The 22500-nt window shown below is 39.5% G+C and overlaps 1 protein-coding gene across 5 annotated transcripts in view; it reads left to right on the top strand.

Annotated features, from left to right (window-relative positions):
- Positions 1-22500, top strand: part of LOC138014632 (DNA-dependent protein kinase catalytic subunit-like) — a 163812-nt gene that overhangs the window by 122326 nt on the left and 18986 nt on the right. For 4 of the 5 annotated variants that reach the window (XM_068861753.1, XM_068861758.1, XM_068861757.1 and 1 more), the window contains 24 exons: positions 6220-6321; positions 6552-6767; positions 7367-7535; positions 8572-8681; positions 8790-8921; positions 9183-9362; positions 9932-10016; positions 10184-10307; positions 11370-11508; positions 12099-12176; positions 13395-13505; positions 13675-13800; positions 14050-14148; positions 14792-14900; positions 15555-15666; positions 16202-16258; positions 16366-16456; positions 16734-16790; positions 16888-17008; positions 17308-17418; positions 19804-19895; positions 20171-20268; positions 20691-20761; positions 21546-21577. In XM_068861753.1, coding sequence (XP_068717854.1) covers positions 6220-6321; positions 6552-6767; positions 7367-7535; positions 8572-8681; positions 8790-8921; positions 9183-9362; positions 9932-10016; positions 10184-10307; positions 11370-11508; positions 12099-12176; positions 13395-13505; positions 13675-13800; positions 14050-14148; positions 14792-14900; positions 15555-15666; positions 16202-16258; positions 16366-16456; positions 16734-16790; positions 16888-17008; positions 17308-17418; positions 19804-19895; positions 20171-20268; positions 20691-20761; positions 21546-21577 — 2622 coding nt within the window. The remainder of the gene's footprint in view (positions 1-6219; positions 6322-6551; positions 6768-7366; positions 7536-8571; positions 8682-8789; positions 8922-9182; positions 9363-9931; positions 10017-10183; positions 10308-11369; positions 11509-12098; positions 12177-13394; positions 13506-13674; positions 13801-14049; positions 14149-14791; positions 14901-15554; positions 15667-16201; positions 16259-16365; positions 16457-16733; positions 16791-16887; positions 17009-17307; positions 17419-19803; positions 19896-20170; positions 20269-20690; positions 20762-21545; positions 21578-22500) is intronic. The other variant, XM_068861754.1, reaches the window with a different exon arrangement.

Raw genomic sequence — 22500 nt, 5'->3', positions numbered from 1 at the left:
AGTTTACACTATAGTCAACGGGCTATGCTCACGCGCCCCGTCATACTATTATAATTGTATATAGCATACAAAAGTTGTAACTGCTGCCTAATAATATCTGGTCAGAGGACGTCAACCACAGAGATAACGCAACTTGGCTTAAGGATGTGGAGGAAGAACTTAGGAAGACAGAGGCGCAACAGGACATTCACGTTACACTCGAGGTTATACGATCTGGAGTGAGAACAATTGCTAATTGGAAGGCAGCCTTACAGCCTTCCATGTCCAAGGCTTTTAACTGAACTGAACTACACCCTAAGCTCCAAGAATTCCTTCACAAAGGAGTACAATCTGTAAGTGTACCTGAATGGATGACTAGAGGAAGAACTGTTTTGATACAGAAAGACCCAGCCAAGGCCACTCAAATCTCTTATTACCGCCCCATTGCACGCCTGCCAATGATGTGGAAGCTTTTGACAGAAATAATGGGATAGAAATGTTATATACATCTGGAAAGACATGCATTGCTAGCTGACGAACAAAAAGGATGCAGAAGACCATCACTAGGGACGAAAGATCAACTACTTGTAGACAAGGCAATCCTGAAGAACTGCCAGAGAAGACTGACTAACTTGTCAATGGCGTGGATTGACTACAGGAAACCACGCGATATGGTTCCTAATTCCTGGGTCCTAAAGTGTTTGAACACGGTTGGAGCAGCAGGAAACGTCATAACGTTAATCAGTAACAGCATGACTAACTGGAGAACTGTATTGACATCAGGTGGAAGAGAGCTTGGCCAAATTGACATCAAGAGAGGGGTCTTCCAAGGAAACTCATTATCTCCATTACTCTTTATTGTTATCATGTTGCCGCTATCCCTGGTATTGAGAAAGATGAGAGCAGGATACAGACTCCAGAAGAGCATGAAACCAATCAACCACCTCCTGTTCAAGGATGATTTAAAGTTATATGGTGCAAATAAAGACCAACGTGACTCCCTTGTCCAAAAGGTAAGAATTGTTTCTGAGGGCATCCAAATGTCATATGGACTAGACAGGTGTTCAATCCTAGGGATAAAAAGAGGAAAACAAGTTGAAAGTACTGGAATAGAATTACCAAGTGACGAAAAGAACTGGGAAGTAGAGGTAGAAGGATACAAGTATCTCGGAATTTTGCAGTTAGACCAGACGTTAGACACCAACATGAAGGATAAGATCACAGCAGAGTATTTCAGGAGGGACAAAGTATTGTGTAAACCTAAGCGTTAATGGAGGGAATCTGATAAATGGGCTGTAGGCATAGTACTGGGGAGGTACTTGGTAACATGGACAGGAGGACCAGAAAGATCATGACAATGAACGGATGCATGCACACAAGGAGTTTGTTGCAAGATTATATCTGCCAAGCAAGGAAGGTGGAAGACGTTTGATAGCAATAGGGAATGTGTGGGCAAGTGAAGGAAGGCGTTACATGCTTATCTTCAAGAGGGTTACGAATGGATGCTGGTAGCTGCTAGGACTGAGAAAGTACTTCATGGGGAGAAACGTCTTGAGGACTACAGGAAGAGGACTTAATTGCGAACTTTATATTTCCAGACAATCAAAAAGGATGCCGGAAAGACTGCAGAGGTACACCTGATCAACTCGCCATTGACAAGATGGTCCTAAGAAACTACAAAAGGGGATATACAAACCTGGAAGTAGCATGGGTGGATTACCGTAAAGCGTAGGACATGACCTCACATTCTTGGATTACGGAAACGTTGGAAAAATCTGGTATCTCTCAGGACATTCCAGCCATAATGGAAAACAGCATGCCAAATTGGAAGACTACTCTCACTACTGGCGAGAAAGATCTAGGAAGTGTGAACATTAGACGAGGAAATCTTCCAAGGTGATAGTTTATCACCACTATTATTCGTGATTGCTTTGATACCCCTGAAAGCAATTTTGAGAAAGGTAAAGCCCAGATATGACTTGGAAAAGCGAAGAGGAACTATTAACCATCTACTATTTATGGATGATTTAGTGTTTTACGGTAAAGATCAGAAAGAGATTGACTCTCTTGTAACCATGGTTAGAATCTTCAGTAAAGATATGGGAATGGAATTTGGTTTAAAGAAATGTGGAGTTGTTGTCATGAAGAGATGGCACAGTCTGTTAGTGCGCGGCCTTGGTGCAAGAGGTCTTGAGTTCGATTCCCGGATCTCGCATCCTTGTTTCGACTTCTTTACTTTCCGTGTAGCAAAGTAGCTTTAAATACCCGTAAAACGGAGCACTGATGGAGAGGGGGGAGTAAAATGAGCGCACCGTCGACCTCAGGTTTGTCAGTTGAATTACTGTTACGAGTTATCGACGTTAGATATGGTTGCTTTACTTAACTTTACTTTATGAAAGCTGTTTTTTTTTTTAATTGGCGATAATTTCTTTAATTACATTGATAGGTAGATAAGGTTACCTGACCACACACACACACCTATACAGTAAAGGAAACTGCTTCTAAAGTGTTACAGTTTCTTTTCTTTTCTTTTTTTTACGGAAAAAACTACTTTACTCTTGCCACTCCTTGCCGCTCCAAAGAGGAAAGCTCCCCACTTTGCCTCAAATTTCACCCAAATCCCATGTTTTTGAGCGTAGCGGTTCTCTGCTTCTAAACAGATCATTAATTTTTGTATGCAAAGAGACCGTGGCAATACAAAGCACATCGATTTGGACCAAAATATATGTTATCTACATATAAGAAAAAAGAGATGAAACAGTAAATTAGATGGGTTATCAACAAAGCCTAAATAGGATGAAAAGGAGAAAACCACATTAGAGAAGCTGGGAGAACAGATTGCTGAAGGTGCTCCCTGGTTAAATAAAAATTTCATACCCTAACCTCAATTTATTATTATTGTTATTATTGTTGTTATTATTATTATTGTTATTATTATTATTATTATTATTGTTATTATTATTATTATTATTTTTTTATTATTATTATTAATGCTTGTTGTTAATCAAATGACAGATATCTTTCCAGAAGGCTTGTACAAGAGGGCACTCCCAGAAGAGATGAAGTAGAGTTTCTGGACAGTAATTACAGAAAGTACATAAATTATCAGACGCATATCAGACGCAATACCAATTTTTTTAGAGAAGCTTCTCCGGAGCTATTCGTGTATGCAAAAAGTTAAACTAAAATACTTGCAACTTGGATTCACAAGTGCAAAGAAATGGCAAATTAGATGCTGTCTTACAGAAATCCGTGGATGTTAATAAGTCTTCTATTGGTACGCCTGTGTTCCTTTCCGCATGAGGTTATGAAAGTTGTTGAAGAGGAAGGGTACAAATATCTCGGGGTTCTTGAGTTGGACAACATCGTGTACCAAAAAATGAAAGATAGATTCAAGAAAAAATACTTCCGAAGAGTACGCAAGATCTTACAATCCAAACTCAACGGAGAGAACACTGTAAAAGCCTTAAAAATCTGGGCAGTATTAATACTGAGGTATGGTGCGGGAATCTTCAACTGGACAACAAATGATCTGAAGGAAATAGATAGCAAAACTAAAAAATTGATGAGCATCTACCGCATCACCCGCCATCTACCGAGGAAGCAAGGTGGACGTGGGTTGATATCTGTTAAAGATTGTATAAGAAGCGGCGAGACAGGATTGTATTGTTATCTGAAAGAGACTCGGGAAGTGTTGCTGAAAAATTAAAAGGAATAAACCCCAGAAGAATGTAGGAAGCGCAAGATGGATGAAAGACAAATTAAATGGAGTGCAAAGAAACTTGATGGCCAATTCTTGAGAGCGACGGATGACATCCGAGCAGCAGAAAGTTGGAAGTGGTTGGTTAGGGGTGAAGTTGTTGAGTTGTTGGTGAGGGGTGACGTAAAGAAGGAGACAGAAGGGATGATAGTTGCGCTCAAGATCAGGCATTGCGAAGGAACTGGATGAAAATGTACATCTCTAAGCAAGGCACTACTTATTGTGCAGAGGAAATCACGCACACAATTCTTTAATACGTATTTCCCCGTTAATCTGTTGCGTAGGCGTCCATGGTTTAGTATTTATTATTTTATTTTTATTTTATTAGCTTCGCCAAATAAACAAACAAAACGATTACGTATACAAAAGAACATTGGCAGGGACACCGCAACAGCTGTGGCCAATTACAGCGGGCCCGGATACTTATAAGAACTGAATAGAAACAAGGAATGTTAAGAAATACAGCAATACAGAAAAAAATACAACTACATACAACAAGTTATTGGACGGAACAAGGGACGAGCACTATTGCATTTTAAACAGATAGACTTGAACGAACGTGGGTCATCACAGTTATAGGAAACACCTAACGCGGACTTATAATAAAAAATAACCGATTTAAAGGAAGCTGAGGTCGATGAGCTCAAATCTAGTTCGTCCGCTAAACAATTCCAAATTCTACTAGTTCTAATAAGAAAGGATTTCTGGTAAGTAGATGTTTTACATTTCTTAATTATGTATTTATTAACGTTGCTAGTTGAGGATCTTGAGGATCTAGTACGTCTACCGTATTTGCGAACTTCAGGTAGAACAGAGACATTCACGTTAACAAGACCGTGTGTCAATTTGAAAAAATAGGTGAGATCTAAAAGTTCATGCCAGTAACAAATAAGTATTAGGTTTAGAGTTTGTGAACGAGACGTATAACTTTTATTAGAAGAATAAGGCAATTTTAAGATAAGCTTAGTGGCGTGTCTTTGGATACGCTCAAGCTTAACAATGAGCTCGATGGATATCCCAAATGTGGCCTAACTAGGGCTAGGTATAGCGGACGTCGTACTTCGGTTCTAAATATGAACCTCGTGTTCCTCTTTAAGTAGCCAAGTAGTTTATTAGCACGTGAAGATTGTTCGTTTACTTGTTTGGACCATGTCAGATCCCTACTAATTCATACGCCCAGGTCTTTTTCTGCAGCATATAATTCAAGTGCGGGGTTATTGAGTTTGTAAGAAGATAAGATCGGTTTTTGTTTTCTTGTTATGTGCTGAGCCTTACATTTAGCTTCGTTAAAAAGGAGAGCGGATGAATAAGACCAAGTTGCAAGCTTCCCAAGGTCTTTCTGGAGAGAGAAGGCATCATCCAAAGTCTTTATCTCTCTAAATATTTTTGTGTCGTCAGCGAACATCAAAACTCGACTGCTCGAACTGACGACTTCGGGAAGGTCATTGACGTATAAAAGGAAGAGGGCTGGTCCAAGTATGGAACCCTGAGGTACTCCAGAGGTAACAGGAAGATTGTCTGAAGTGGCGCCGAGTACCGTAACGCGTTGGTATCGGCCTGACAGGTAGGAGCAGAACCATTTAAGCAGGTTGCCACCGAAACCGACCTGAATCAGCTTATGGACGAGGCGCCTATAACTGACTTTGTCGAAAGCTTTTGACATGTCAAGGTAGATGGTGTCAACCTGGCTGCCACTATCTAAAAGTGAACCAATGTGGTCAAGAGCCTCAAGCAGGTTGGTAACGCACGATCTTCCAGTACAAAAACCATGTTGTTTAAGAGAAATGACGTGGTACAGGTGGTCCTTGATGCAATTCAACACACAACGCTCAAAGACAGTGGTCATCGCGATTGCCTCTGAATGCGGACATATCAAGTTCGAATCCTACTTGGGCTGCCTTCTGCGAGGCAAAAAAATCTTACGCATGCGCAGCCAGATCGCGAACAAAGTCATTAGCCTGCTACCCAACGTGGAAGCAGTAGTTCAAATTAATACTGAGAGGAAGCAGAGATAATAATAATAATATAATAATAATAATAATAATAATAATAATAATAATAATAATAATAATAATAATAATAACAATAATAATAATAACAACAATAATAACAATAATAATAAATTGAGGTTAGGGTATGAAAGCAGAAGTTGTACCAATTGGCATTGGAGCTCTAGGTTAAGCCGTTGGCTTGAGATTTTGAAGAAAGACATTCGAGTCAGCTTGCGTCAAATGGGGGGGCTTAACTGGGATGGCACACATCTTGAGACGGATCCTGAACATCTTTGGTTGCTGGCAGTAACCCGATCAAAGGACATGATGAGCGAAGGTTGATGACCAAGATTGATTCAGTAGTAATACTAAATAGTAAACTAGAGATTCGTTCAGTTGATTCCTTTCCTTTGATGAAATTGGACAGTTCGATTCACTGAAAGCGGATGATCAGCTGAAATATCCATTTTTTTCTCTTTTCTCTGATAGTACCTTGGCTACACCACAAACCTGATTCTGCACCTAACTTCCTTGAGCCCTGATTATGGCAGAATGATGTTTGATCAACCATTATCTGAATGCAAGTTTCAGGTTTGTAACAAATACAAAACATTAAATGACTGAATAGATGAATTTTACTGGCTTTTTCACAGAGCATTTTTGAAGGCAATGAACCTACAATACTTTTAGGGGAATTTATCAGACTGCTGTTCGTGCAGTTTGCAATCTTGAGAAAGGTTATGGATATCCTCCTTCCAGATAGATTATTTCATCAACTAGTCATAAAACGATTTCCATTGTAGACCTTTGTTTTTTGATAGGAATACCAAATAAATTACTCCTGGCAACAAAGGCATTTGTTAATGACGCCCTTGTTTGCCGCAACTCAAAGCTCATTTGGACCCGGAATCACACAAACACAGAGCTCAATGTCAGTGGATGGTGTCGCCGACTTGCGGGCCACACAGAACCTCTTGTTCACCCCTACTCAAGATCAAGGACGGTCGGAAACATTTGACTGGCTCAATCCCAGCCAGGTTTGTTCCTTTATGTGTTATTCGTGTCACTTCCATTCATTCGAAATTATTTCACTTACCTGTAAACTATCTTTTGTTAGCTTTTGGAATTATTGGTAACAGTAAAACTCGTTACTTCTCATTACTCTTTTATGCTGTCAATAGAGAGCTGAGGTCATCAGCTTTTTGGACATCAGAACAATGCATATGAAACTAAAGCAAGGATGACGATGACGGTGGCAACAGGAGCATTAAAAATAAAATAGAACTTTGCGTTATTCCAATCACTTTGTAGTTATTCAAATTCTTTCGTTGGTATGACCGACATGTGGGTTCCAAGGAAAATTAAAAATTCATGATCATCACATTTCAAGTCGTTGTCAGGGCGAAGGAAATGACCCAAAAAGTAAAACGCAAAGTTGGGGCGTGTAGCTTTTAGGTTTGTGGCGTTCTCGTTAGCTCAATAACAGCGCTCTAATGTACCCACAGTCCAACTTATTATCAACCCGCTTAGGCTACTGACTTACTGAAATAACTAATGAGCTTAAAATACCAGGAAACCCTTCAATGATCACGTCATTGCATAACCAGTGGTTCCTTATTCATTTTGTCTTCTTCAGGAAACAACCCCTTTCCAACCTTATGTCACCACTCCCTCCCAGTCACAATCCTCATTACTGTTTAGTACCTCACAAAGTAAACTCAAACAGAAGGCTTTCCTACCTGTTCCACGCAACTTTGGCAGCCAAAGAATGGTTCCCCCTCAAGAGTCAAGCCAGCAGTTTCAAGGTTAGATGTTCTCTACTTTTATATGATGATGATGATTTATTCCATGAAATGCTTGAAGGGCTTAAGAACACTTTGTGGCGGAAATGGCAGTCTTTACAACCTGATTGAGATTACTGGGTAGGATTCACCCTACCCTGCAGAAAGCCCCAACCCATTACAAACCCCAAGACCTTGACCTTCGTTCCATTATCTTTATGAACAGTATGTGGGTTCTTTATCATCCCAGAAATTTGCTGTGAAACGGGGTTTGGGGTTTATCATCTTGATCAGAGAGAACAAAAGAGTCTAACCATTCGCACCCTATTTGATGGCCCAGAGTGTTAGTCATGCTGATTGAAGTTGATAACATACTACTCGCAGGGTTGGTGGTGAGATACATTTGTTATTAACTATGACAAACCAATTGCTCAATATTCCCCGTCCTCTTTACACCGGCTTCGCTACTCGGTTTGGGCTATATTTACTATTGAGCTGTTTTATACAGTTGTTAAGCGTTTTCAAGTGACATCATAAGACTGCTTGTTTGCTCATGCGAACTGATTTTGATTGCGTGTGCTTGCTTGGCAGGTTGAAATTGAATCAATTCAAATGTCTCTTTATCGTGCCCCAACCAGTTAAGAAGAAATTTAAATGTCTACAAGAGTAAAGGAGCATAATACTGTACTGATTCCGGATTTTTATCAAACTGTCTTAACCCTTTAAAAGCGGAGATCGTAACAAGGACATTCACCGGAAGGTTTATCATGATCCGAGCATGGAACTACTGGCTTTATCGACAGCATCAGTGAATTGTTGTTGTTGTTTTTTTTTTTTTTTTTTTTTTTTGGGGGGGGGGGGGCGGTGCAGTGTTTCCTTAGGTACTCGGGCGCTCATTGGCACACATTTAAGGGCTTTGTTTGGCTAATATTTCCACCATGAAATGCCGTTGAGGTTATTGCGATTGCTTCTTTCGACTCATCTGGTCCTGTCATATTCGTTATTAGTAACCAACCGGTGTACCAAAATTGACAGTTAATTGGCCTGTTTTCCTTTGAAGGGACTAGAGAAAAAAAGGAACTTTTAAGACTGAAACGACGTTTTCTGAAAGAGTCCAATACAAGTGATTTCTTTGCAAAACGAGAAGCAATGAGAAATACACTTAAAATGGTAAGTTAATACCAACGGCCTGCTTAACGCGTTGACTTCTTTAATTTCATTTGAAACCTTGTCGTTAACCCTAATCTTTAACAATGGTGTGTTCTTATCCTATTTAAGCAAGCAAAGGAGAGAAGAAAGACCGCTCGTGAGAGCCGTGTAGTAATGTATAGAAAATACAGAACTGGGGACTTGCCAGATGTCCAAATCAAGTTTTCTGAGCTTATTGCTCCATTGCAAGCAGTAGCACAGGTAAAAAGCTACCGTCAGTTGTTAGAATCACTTTGTAACCTGTACGTAGTTTTAAAACTACGAATACAAACGGGTGTGGATAGATGAGGATAGATTGAACTAATATTCAAAAGGGGCGACAGTTTTTTTGTTTGTTTTGGGTTTGAGACAAGGTTTCTCCCCAAGTGGCACTTAAATTATATGCCTGTTTTTGCTTATAGAAAAATTTACAAAGCATCCTTTTGAATAAAGTATTGCATATACTTTCCTTACTTCTTGCAGCGTGACAGTACGTTTGCAAAGCAGTTGTTCAGTGTTCTTTTTCGCGGGGTCTTTTCTCAAATTGAGGAAAAGCTATCAGAGCGAGAAGCAAGAAATGTCACTTCAGATGTCAAGACAGCTGTCAATAACATGATCTCTTCCACTACACAGTTTTTTCCTCCTTTTATCTCCAGTCTTCAGGTTTGTTTCGTTATCTCACTCTGTGTAGTAATTTTTCTCCATGCTTGAGCCAAACTTTGTACCCTTCTTTTTTACTTGGAAACTTAGCGTACACTGATGACGATATGACATGCAGTTGGGGGTTATTTTTTGTGGGGCGAGCGAACGGAAAGAGCTTTCTCCTGCCCTTACAGAGCTGAACCCTCCAGGGAGTCGATTGATTGAACCGGGCCAACCCTTAAATGGCACATTATAAATTTAACCAAAGCTGGAAAGGATATCCTTGTGCAGTAGTATGTGGCTGAAATCCATCCTGGCAAACTGTGGCAGCCGCGCTATCCGGTCTTTTCCGGCTTATGTATGCTGGCCTTTGATTAATGCCTAAATGGAGAGATGAAAAAGGATATCACGCCATTATTGAACAATGACTCGCCAACGATGAAGGTTTGGTCATGGTGTCGGTGCCGAAAAATATATGCTAACAACTTGATTGCCTTGTAATACAATTTTGCAATTGGATTGGATTTTCAAAATCTTCTTGGTCTTATGTAGCTTTTATGATCATAAGGACATGTAAATTATTTCCGTAGGACATATGCTACCACGAGCAGAAACTTTCTATAGACCCAACCACTGTTAGCACCGCCTGCCTGACAAGCTTACAGCAGCCCATTGGTAAATGCAATTTCATTATTTTCGCGCAAAAAGGGTTGTTTTGTTTTGATTTATGTTTACCTCAAAGTCATTCCATTGACTAAAGCTTGTGCACAAAATTGAAATACCTTTGTACAAGACATTCATGGTCGAGCATAGTCAGGTACCATGTCGCTTTATCATTGTAGGGATCATGTTGCTCGAGAAGCAACTGTTACAGAGTGAAGATGATGGCCAGAGCAGACACAAGAGGGCAAGAAGTACGGTTTCCCCACCCTCTGAAGTAACCACGACATGGATAGAATTGTCCAAGTAAGTCTCTCAACACATGGGGGGAACGATCTGTAGTAGAATTCACTAATATAACTTCCGTGTTGTCATGAGGTGAATCCCATCAAAGGCAGCAGTTTCAGACGTTTCGATACGATTTCAATAGGTTAACTATCAGTTACTGTAGTTTGTGTTGCTGTTAAATTATGGTGCAATCAGGCCGCAGCATTGTCTACCAGAAGGAATATTGTATTTGGCTCACCTCAAGGATCTATCTTACAACCACCTTCCTCGGTGATCTCACAAACTGTTATCATTCCTTGTTTTGCAGATGGTACTATATTATACACATACAATATTTATACCTGCGACAGTCTAGTTGAACCGGAATAAGTTACAAATGAAGAGCTTATTTGGGGACTTAATTACTGAAATACGACCAAGCTATTAAGTAATTCCAAGGAAACTGGTTATATGCCAATTACTTCCTCCAGGAAGAACGTCAAATCAGATTTAACTAGATCCAACCATAAAAAAAAAAACTGATATTAAATTCGTTAGGCATATATGGAGATGAACACACCCAGTTGGATACATAAATGCCTCTCCACAGGGTAAACATATCGAAATATCTTTTGTAATTATGGACACTACCGTAACCCTAAAGCACTCGCACGGTTGTACTATAATATTATATGTTCTTGCCTAAACAACTATTTTTTTACCTGGGGAACGGCTTATGAGTCTAAATGTAAGAACTTTTCACAATTCAAAGATACACAGATATACCGTTGTCACATTTTTTCTCTAACGCGAGGGAAAATATCACACCTTAGTGTCACTCTAAAATTAATTAATTAATAGTGGAGATTGCTAGTAACGAAAAGACTTGTTTCCGTTTTTTTTTTTTTTCCATGAACCTGCCCTCTTTTATGTCCTTGATTCGAGGTGAATGGCTTTAAAGTTCTTTCAAGTCACTGCACAGCTATAATTGCCTTTGCCTTTTTGGGGTGTGGTTACCTCCCGGACTTCAATTTGTAAGCTAACTTATCACGTGTAATTGTTGTAGAAAACGTAAACCTGAAACCTGTTTTTGCGTGGCAGGTTGTATAGGTCACTTGGAGACTATGATGTGCTTAGGGGCATTTTTACTGGTCACATTGGTACTAAACCCATTACCCAGGAAGCGCTGGAAGCTGAGGCACGTGGAGACTTTTCACAAGCTCTCAAACTGTACAATGAGGTAAGCGAGTGGGGCGAAAGACGCAGACATTTGACTGGGGAAGCCCGCCATAGTGAAAGTAAATTAAAGATCGATTATTGGTACCAATCTTTATTCTTAAGATTTATTGTTGCCCTATTTGCGCATTTATTGGAATGCAATAGTTTTGAAGTTGTAATAACATTGATAATAATAAATAATAATTGATATTTAGTCAGGAAGCTCCACTCAGGCGAAAGTAGTTTTCAGGGAGATCCCGCATCCGATGGAATTGGAATATAGAAATGTTGGTTTTTGAGGTGAAGGGAAAATCGGAGAACCCGGAGAAACACCTCTCGAAGCAGAGTAAAGAACCATAACAATCTTAACCCACATATGACCTCAAATCCAGAATTGAACCCGGGCCACATTGGTGGGAGGCGAGTGCAATCACCACTACACCATCCCTGCCCCCCATAATATAATATTCTGTAATGGAAATTGAGACTTCTTTGCCAGGATTTTCGGGCGCTTTAAACAATCTTCTCGAATTTGCGTGAACGACATTGTCTTTTGCGATGAATCTGAGTATCAACAAATAGTTGAAAAATCTTCGAATTCTTATGGAATAGGCCATCGCTACAGAAAGCTGGACGAGCGGTGAACCTCAGCAAGAAGAAGAAGACTTGTGGGACGATGGTAGGTTACAGGTAAGTGTTGGTTAAACAGGCATTGAGTTTTTCTACAGGCATCTGGGGAGTGTCACTCTGATGCATTTGAAGAAAAACCTGAGAGGTCGAGACAGCAGAAAGCAAATCGTGACTTTTAAGAAGATTAGAACATTTTTTAATTTATAACACATGTTTCAGTTACAAAATACTTGGAAAAAACCGTTAGGACTATATAACAACCAGTTAAAACATGCATAATTAATTATGATTAAGTGACAAAAAATAGATAACATATTTGAGTGATCAAGTGAAGGTATGGTCCTCGCAGCTATGAACGCAATTTTTGCGATTGCGTAGAGAAGCCTGAAAAATTGAGGACTTCAACTGGGTTTGAACCCGTGACCTCGCGATACCGGTGCGACGCTGTAACCAACTGAGCTATGAAGACACTGACGTTGGGAGCTGGTCATTTGTGGGTTCTATTGTTCCCGTGAGGAATGAATCAATGATGAAATGATATATGAAATGGACCATATATGAAATGCGGATATGAAATCAAGTGAAGTTAAGTTCATATATCATTTCATCATTGATTCATTCCTCGCGGGAACATTAGAACCCCCAAATGACCAGCTCCCAACGTCATGTGTATTCATAGCTCGGTTGGTTAGAGCATCGCACCGGTATCGCGAGGTCACGGGTTCAAACCCCCTTGAAGTCCTGAATTTTTCAGGCTTCTCTACGCAATCGCAAAAATCGCGTTCATAACTGCGAGGATCATAGCTTCACTAGATTTCATATTCGCAGTTCATATATTGTCCATTTCATATATCATTTCATCATATTTGAGTGAGTTGCAAAGTGTTGGAAAGAGTATAAAGCCTGGGCGATGATGTTCGTAACATCGAAACATGTGTTGTAAATTAAAATATGTCCTAATCTTCTTTAAAACCTGAAATTATTTCATCTTCTTTAAATAGTATGTTTTCTTATTGTTGTTGACCCCTGTCGTATCGGAGGGTCAATACTGGCGAGAGAGAAGCTCACTTGACTTTGGGATTATAGTACAACTACAGCGTGTGATTTTAGCGCGACCTGCCAATTAGAAAATGAATGAGTGTGGATTGTGTGCTGGTTTTTAACAAGTACGCTCTTTTTGCAACCATTTTGACCATACGAAACACGCACGTAGAGGTGATAATTGCCAGGGAGATGAGAACCAGTCCTACAACCTTCAAAATGTATTTTTCATTGCAGTGTTTCGCTAATCTCACGCAGTGGGAGAACTTGGAAAAGTTTTCGGTGTTAAACATAGACGATAGCGAAAGTCCAGATCTTGACAAAGTATGGACTGACACTTTTTTGCAGGTGAGCATCTAGTTAATCTTGTTTTACCTTTGCGTATTAAATGACCTATCAGCTTTAAAAAGATGGTGGTACACTGACCTTTACAGGTGAATGTCCACCTAAGAACACTTTCTGAAGCAGGAATTAATAATATTCATTTAAGCCACATGGATTACACTCTTTTCTATAGGAGCACTACCTTCCTCATATGATAACAAGCAAACTCAAGCTACAGTGCCAGTGGGGAGAAGACCAATCACTGTGCTCATTTGTTACAAGAGCAATGCAAAATAACGACTGGGCAGCATTGCTACAGGTATTATGACGTTATTTCTCCTTTAGGAATGCACCCTAAAGTAATCAGAAAATTGTGATCACGGTGCTGACGGTGAATTGATCTTGCCCTAATTATGCTAAAAGTGTGACGCGTATGAGTTGTTTATACAAAAAGGCACCCTGAAGAGCAGACCTTTTTTGTTGATATTTTCCGCATCATCCAACTGAAGTTAACAAATAAGTATTTCAAGTGTAATTAGTTCACACATTTGCTTGGTATCATTGACAGGGACGGCACAGTGATAGCCTTGCTTTGTTGTATGTACTTCAAGATGACTACGATCGAGCAAAGCACTTTGCTGGAACCTATGAACAGAGCTTCCTGGTGGTGAGTAACGTTGATATTAACCAAAATGGAAGAAACACTCAATAGAATTGTTCAATAACGTTGCAAAACACCTGACCCCAAAAGACCTGATATGAAAGCTTAATTTATTACACATAGTAGCTTATAAGGAAATGTTTGTGTTAACTGTTCAGTGCCAGGAAAGGAAAGGATTTCGTTTGATTATTTGACATGAAAGATAAATTTGGCGCGATCGCAAATGTAATCAATGTCGTGATAAGTTTTTGCCAGTCATGATCTACATAAATATCCACATCCACCTACAGATATGATATTGTCATATGTAGAGAACAGTCCAATCTCGATGGCCATTTGTTGTTTGGAAGACAACTTTCCTTTATGTTTTTTTGGCAATTTATTCAGTGGATAATGGTGCTACATACGCTGTTGGAATTCTAAATTTGTGTATCAATGAGCTGAGCGAGGTAGACAATATACGATGAAAGGCGCCACGGCGTTTTGTCCCTTGCTTCACAGTAAAAATCACTGGACAAAAACGTCGAAGTCCCTCGCTTGAAAAACATTGCGTGGTGGAATCGAAAAGATGTTCGTCTTAAAAAGTGGAGTTTTAAACCTCGTTTATCTTCAAATACACAAGATGTTATTTCTCATAATGTTTTGACAGGACTGGGCCGGCCTGGACTCCATGATGTCTGCAAGCCGCTCTGCTAAGCTTCAGTCACTGCAAAAGATGGCAGAAATGCAGGAATTTCTTGAGTTCATAACTAAGGAAGGTAAATGTATGTAAAAGTAAAATCTCGGTTGGATTTGTTCAAGAATGTAACTTTTGGATGGTTAGGTTTTGGACATATGGTTCTAGACTTCTGGACACTTAAGATGGTACTTAACACAAGGTGCTCTCCTAGGAATAAGTAGAACATCTTGTGTGCATTCAGGTCTTGTGCGATTGTAAAACCGGCAGTTAAGGAACAATTTTGAATATCTGTATCTTTTATTCATTCACGACAACTTTAAGTTACAGAGAAGGGTTTTTTACTCTCAATATGTTGCCATATCGTTAGCGTTCCCTTGGAACAACAAGAGAAATAGATACAAATGTGTCAGCACGTACAACTTAAACTGCACTAATCCAATGAGCAGCGAAAGGAAAAACCATTCTCCATCTTACCTTAAAACTGACAGCCCATATAAGGGAGAGCAACATCGGTTTTAGATTGATTGAGCTTCCATTGGCATTTATAAAATCTTACTTTTGTTTAGCATAATGATATAGCGTTGCCAAAAAAAAGGTTAGTGCCTCGGTACCCCCATATTCGCATCTAACGAAAATTCACAATGCAGGGGGAAAGTGGAGAACACATGACCCATAACAACGCCGCATCGCCATGCACAATAACTCTTGGATAATTGAAATGTTTGTTTTTAAGAGAACTTTTCAAGTGATCGTGCAGCGGAAACATTGTTAGAAAAGTGGTCCTCTCGACTTCCTGATCCAAGGCTTCATTCAGTCATTGTATGGGATGACATTGTAACAAACAGGTACAGGATTAAAATCCGGCAAAAAGGAATTTTAGTAGATATCTGCTTTGTTTTTATTCAAATCACAACTAACGCTTTACGTTTAGCCCTCTTGAATTGTACTCTTCCATCCAGTGGGGGCCCATCCTACTGAAAAGTGGAGCAACACAATCTAAGGGATCTCCACATGAAATGAAAATCCTTTTCTTAAAACATTTTGATAAACAGAAAGTGCTGGCCACCATCTTTATTGAACAGCTTTTAGACGTTGTAGACAATTTTTGCAACTCTCACAGTCTTGCGTGATGCATATTCTTCAAAAGAACTTCAGCTACAATGTTTTATTTTTTTAGAAGGCTTGATCATTTTAAAAAGTTCAACGAATTCTATTAAACATTTTTGAGAAGTCATGGGCGACTTCTAAGTTGTCCGACACTCAGGGAAATAGTGCCAAGTGAAGATGTGATTTAGCCAGGCAAGGCAGTGGACTTCTTTTATAATTGTCACCTTATTTTCTTTTAAACTGTAAATTGTGATATTGACGCGTTTTTCTCAGGATTGTGTACATGAGAAAGATCCTGAAGAAATTTGAGGCATTTGATGCCGACGAGAGGTAAGATCCTCTTTGCATCTTTTTCACATGCACATTTATAAGAATAGGCATACGTTATATTGTTGAGGAAAATAAGGCTTGCTGTATTTGTCCTCATTTTGTTTCAGATCTGGAGTACGCCTGGATGATTTGAAAAATAGCGTCCTTCAACAGGAAGTTGAACTTTACTTGCACATGGCAAACGCTGCTAAAGAACAGGTGACAGATTTTACCGAGTTCTTGTAAGCATAGACCCATATCACTCAATGTCCAAACAAAAGATTTTGCCCGTCGAACCTCTCATTCAATGTGAGGCTGGACGGGCAAAGACAATGCAAAGACAAAGCCTTTATTCCCCAAGGACTCCAAAATGGCCGCCGAGTGATAAAGGTGAATTGACTTGGCTGTAATTATCACTTCAACTTGATATTGGTTGGCCAGATAGCAGAAACTAGTTAAATTATCTTCCACAGAACTTTTAATGTTTTTTGTGTAGGGAAATTATCAAGTTGGAAATAAATGTCTTCGCGAGGCGCTGAAGTTGATACCTCAGGTAGTAGCATGGAACTATTGAATTAAGAGATTAACAAATTTACTGATTAATTGTTACTTTCCTGATAACTGTTCTAACTCTGTTTATTGCATTACAGGACGATGACAGCTTGCAAATCAGTTGGTCGCACGCCTATGCGAAAGTGCACCACAAAAAGACTCAAACTTTAACAGCTGTAGAGACTGTTGAGACTGCTCTGATGGTAACAGGGCAATTAGGTAAGTGATGTGATCATCAGCAAATCAAGAAGTGCGATTCTGAAGAACCTTTGTTGCTGTTTCTTGTAGTAGTGAAGCTTTTGAATGTGGTATTGTCGTAGGCATTAAATTTAAAACGAAAACTGGTCACTGTAAAGGGATTCACGTTAGGCCTGGAACCTCTTTGATGAAGAATTGAAATATTTTAACCACTCCTCGTTAGCTTATTCACTGGCATAGGTAAGCATGTTTACGTTGTGAACGTATTGCAGTGCCTCCTGGTTTCTTACTTTGATCATTCCTTGTTTGTCGTGCCCTAGAAAAATATGGTGGCAGTAAAATATTGGAAACTGATTCGCTCAGAGCTCTACAGCATCACATTCTTAGGAGCCAGGCACTCGATGGTATCACAAAAGTAATATTCGCAGATGGTATGTAAAGAACTTGTTATAGATAGATAGATAGATAGATAGATAGATATACCTTTATTTAAACACGATAATGTTTAAAGCTGTAAGCTTATGGGGTCGTGTGTTTACAAGTAAGATAAGACTCCCTTAAATTACATACTATTATACGCCTAAACTAAAAATCCCTATGGTGTAAGAGAGCTAAAACTAAATGGCAATTACGATTGTATATGTAAGATACATGTCGATTAAAAGTATACATAATCATGGTCACTAAAATCTGTAGTAGAGATTGACGTAGAAACTTGCATTATCTTTCAACTTGGTTGACAAAGTTTTACAACTCGCGTTTACAATTGAATGATCGTTGGCCAAGGTGTTATTCCATAGAGCCGCACCTCTATATCTAATCGAAAAATGGACAAATCTTGAGTTGAAGCGAGGTACACAGACAGAGTCAGGTGTCCTAGACGGATATTTCGATGTTCGTCTACAGATTATATTGTCACATAATGGCAAAGGCAGATTTTCCCAGTGAGCCTTGTGTATCAGTTTTACTAATGCAATCTTATATTTGTAGCAGAGTGGATGCCAATTCGCTATCTTTAAGGCCTCTGTATGCGGGGTGTCTGATCCTAAATTAAAAATTATCTTCGCAGCTGTACTGTGTAGCTTTTCTACTGAATTAAACAGTTCCTTATTACTACAGCATCCCCACAAAGGTAACCCATAGGTGACAGTCGGTAGAATTACAGTAAGATAAAATGCTTCTAAAACATTCTTAGGTAAGAATTTGCACCTCTTTAGCAAGGCTAACTTTATGGCAAAGCGCTTCTTTAGATCCATCAAGTGAGGTGTCCAGCTCAGCTTATTGTCCACCACAGTGCCAAGTAAGCGGGATTTGTTAACTTGATTAACGAAAGAATCGCCGATCCGGACTGGTGCAATAGGCCCGACAAAACTAGATCTAGATACTAAAAACGTCTCACACTTGACCGGGTGTGGTGTTAAGCGGTTATTTAGGCACCATGTATAAAGTTCTTCAAGTGCTTTGTTCAACTGAGCTACTGCTTGATCCACATTCTCTCCGATACTGTAAACAGTTGTATCATCGGCGTACATGAACAGTTCTCCCGATTTTACTGCTGATGGAAGATCGTTAGTAAAGAGCGTGAATAATGTTGGCCCTAAAACGGAGCCTTGTGGAAAACCGCAGTTAACTGGAAGAAATTCCGATTTGGTTCCGTTAACGACTGTAAATTGGCGTCTGTCATATAAATAACTTTTTAACCAAGTTAGAAAGGGATCACAAATTCCAAAGTTCTGCTGTAATTTGGATATAAGAATTTCATGGTTGACGCTGTCGAAAGCTTTTTTGAAATCAATAAAAGCCAATGCAACAACATTGCCTTCATCCACTAACCGTCTCCAAGTTTCGGTAAGGTGTATTAAGAGTAATTCGGTTATCTAAGAGCTGTAGTCTTTTTGTCGATGTTAACTCGGGGATACTTAAAAAAGCCATGTGCTCCTTTGCATGAGTCGAACCTAGGACCTTCCGTTCACTTGTTCGGACGCTCTTCCACTGAACCATGCGAGACTCCTGGGATCTAAGTCATATTAAAAACTGAAGTACGGATATCAGATTTGCAGCATTTTCATTGGCTCGCCGGACACAGGCTATCAGTTGAAATACCTGCTGTACCTAATATGGTCAAGGAACGCGTCAGCAATAAAGCGAGCTGAAAACAGTTTTGCAGCTCTGAAAAAATGGCTGATAAAAGCCGTTTCGACCGGAATTGTCCGAGGCAGAAATCGATACTTCTGTGGAAAAGTTGTTTATTATTCTACTTATTCTATTAAACTGGGTTCTGATGATAATTGTTCTGCTGGGACTGTTTTTTATATGTTAAACGTTTTGGTGACGTTAATGTACGTTGACGCATGCCATTTTACAGCTCTGTTTAGGGTTAGTTTGGCCCGTTTGCGCTTTAAAAAATGCGTTTTGGAAATTCTCTGGTAATAATTAAGTAGGTGCAATAAAAAAAGTAATCAAAATTGCTCGCAGTTCGGTACTCAAATATTACCTTCTAATGCGACCCCAAAGTTTGTTAAACCTTACGCGCTCCAGATATCTTTCTTTTACTTCCTTGTAAAACAAACACGTAGTAAATAGTACAATCAATCATCCAATGACGTTTACCTCGTAATCATGGCCGCCTAGCCTCTCTACGTCTACATTTTTGTCTTGGCGTACAGCGATGCATTCAAGGAATCTTTGTCAATACGGCTTTTTTTTTTTTCAATTTAGCCCTAACCCTTTACGTATTTTTACTTTTTATTCGTTACATTCATTATATTTTTTTCCGTTTCAAAGCAAGTGAATTAATATCAGTTTTTTCCTTGAAGAAGGTTTAGTTCTCTCTGCCTTGGATGACAGTAAAAAGGAAATGCTTGCAAGACTCTGTGGCTCTTTGACTTCGGCTGATTCTCACAGGAAGGTAATCATTTGTGTTCGTCCCTGATAATTGTTTGACAAACACTTGTCAAATTGATTTGTAACTGCTTATTCTTCTGCATTTACGGATGGGTTCCCTCCTAGTACCTTTCCATATTTCAATGTTTATACTATTTGGTATACAGGAGTATGCTCTGATAGCATCTGATGTATCTGGCAAGTGAACAAGCTTAACACTACTACATGCATTGCTAAGGGTGAACTGTGGTACCATCAGCCGGCATACATTAGCAATATTCTTGCTTATTGATTATTTAGGTTGTGAGTCAGCTGATGAAACAGTCGTTTGCATCACTGCAAAGTGCCATCAAGGCTGCCAAAAAAGCAGAGGAAAAATGCAAAGGGTCCGTGTCAAGGTAGTATCTTGATCTGCTATGAATATCCGCTCCTCCAGTCAGACAACTTTCAAAACAATTAATTTAGTAATTCACAACCTCTGCTTTTGCGATGCGACTGACAAAGAACCTGAACTTCATCTAAATTTGAAGGGCCCAGTATGTTATCGCATTACTAAAGGAACGTGCTTAATGGCTGTGTATATTCAACAAAAAAGTAATTTAGAAGGATTTTTTTGGATGAAAAAGATCTTCGTACTAACTTGTTATCTCCGAAACAGTCGATTAAAGCGTGATGAATGCATGAAAATACTAGCATTTCACATTACACTCTAATCAGTTAATTCTGCATAGTTTCGTTTGTCTCATTCTTTAAACTTAGTCTATCTGTATTTGGGTTAACCCACTTCGGTTGTGCGTTACACGTTTCTTTTTTGTATTAGCGGTGGCATGGTGCAAGCTATGATGGCAATGGTAAACTTCTGTGATAATTGTCTGAGGAAGAAAGAAGAAGGTCTGTATTTACTGCTCCTTTAGGTTTAGTAATGAGATGTGAGATTGACTGATATGTGTTCCCAATAAAAATCTGTTATTTAGAATATATGAAAGTTTGCATATTTAAAGTCCAAAATGGACAAGACTTTCATATGTTTTAAAAATATTTCATTCACTTCCTACGGGATATAACTTGAACTTGCAATTGACCAACTCATAGCTGTCTTAATACTTCAGTTGGTAGAGCGCGCAGTCACGGCAGCGCTATCGATCGCGCAGGTTAGGCAAATCATAAAGCACGCCGGGACTGAATTTTAAAAATTACAAGCACTATTTGGAAGCTCTTATCTCACTATAGGTTTTCGAATTTGGTTTTTCTTTGTTATTGTGGTTGCAGACGATCTAAATAGTTAGCAATGCTTTCCTGCCACTGGATTTGTAATTCCCCACTTGCACAAATCCCATAATACACCTCATTTACCCCCCCCCCCCCCCAAAAAAAAATCTGCATAGGCATTGTTTTCGACTTCTCTTGCGACATTTTCAGGAGAATTTGCAGGAGAATTTGCAAAAAATGGTTATGCAAAAGTTTTCGGGGGTAATAGAGGTGTATTGTGGGATTGTGCAAGTAGTGAATTACCATTGCCGTTGTAGTGACGCAGGTGACGTTTTTCATAAAGTCATGGCATGCCAAGTTCTTTAGATCAAAAACGTTTTTCGGACGACACAAAATATTTCCGATTCACCGAAGAAGATGAGAGGTGTTACAATTTGTCAGTCTGCTCGTTCTTGTTGCATTGCAGACACAGGTCTACCCGTAGAGGTCGACACAAAGGTACCGTACACGGTGTTTTTTCCTGCTGTCTCAGTAATAACTTGCATTAATAACTGTCAATTGTAATTCGCATATAACTTAACTTTACACTGGTCAAAATATTCAATTGTGGAACAATATAAGTGTCCAAGTGTCTAAGGGCAGCGAACTGCACCCGGAACAAAAGCCTGACTCTGGGCGGTATTTTTGTTTTTTTGTGGTTTCATTCCCTCAGAAGTCCTCCAAGCTAATCTGCCGACCAGGTCGACCACACGCAAGCAGGGAACTCCACCCCATACTCTTCACAAACAGTTTGTGGGTTCTTTTGGCGTCCCACGTTGTTAACAAGGGTTGTAACACGGGGCCTACGGTCCGTATCCCAGAAGGCTTTAATCATGCAAATTGTAGCACAGGCGCCCCAAGCTCAGTGGAGCATAGCCGACAAAAATATAAGGATTTGTATGGAAATCCCGATAAAAAGCTTAAGGAGATAATTATATGAAAAAAATGTCAATTAAAAAGCTTAACCTTATTGCCATTGTGGATAGCTTCCTTCCTGTGTGGTTCTTTTCCAGATTCGACGCGATTTGAGCCACATTTCAAATTGTGGGTTGTCAACGGTTATAATAAAATCCCAAGGCCGGAGACTAATTTCTCAGGAGCCACCAATTTGAGTCAAATATTTCTGGATAAAACGTTCCCACGGTCACAATTCCACATCAGTATCAATTGACAAAGATTGAACTTTCATCTCAACCATTATCAACGTAATAGCAGTCCTACGAGCAACGTTGGGCGGTAAATATTGCAACAAGACAGCTTTCGAAGGAGCTGCTTTATCACCAAAGTGGCCACGGCTTCGACCGTTGAAAGCAAACTGAACCTTACCGGGGTGGCAGACCGTAGTTTGCCAACCGCAATTTTTTTTATTTCCCTGGGTCTCC

Source organism: Montipora capricornis, chromosome 8 (assembly GCF_036669925.1).
Source record: "Montipora capricornis isolate CH-2021 chromosome 8, ASM3666992v2, whole genome shotgun sequence".
NCBI classification, from domain to species: Eukaryota; Metazoa; Cnidaria; class Anthozoa; order Scleractinia; family Acroporidae; genus Montipora; species Montipora capricornis.
Note: the sequence above shows the minus strand (reverse complement) of the source record. Positions and strands in the feature narration are given on the sequence as shown.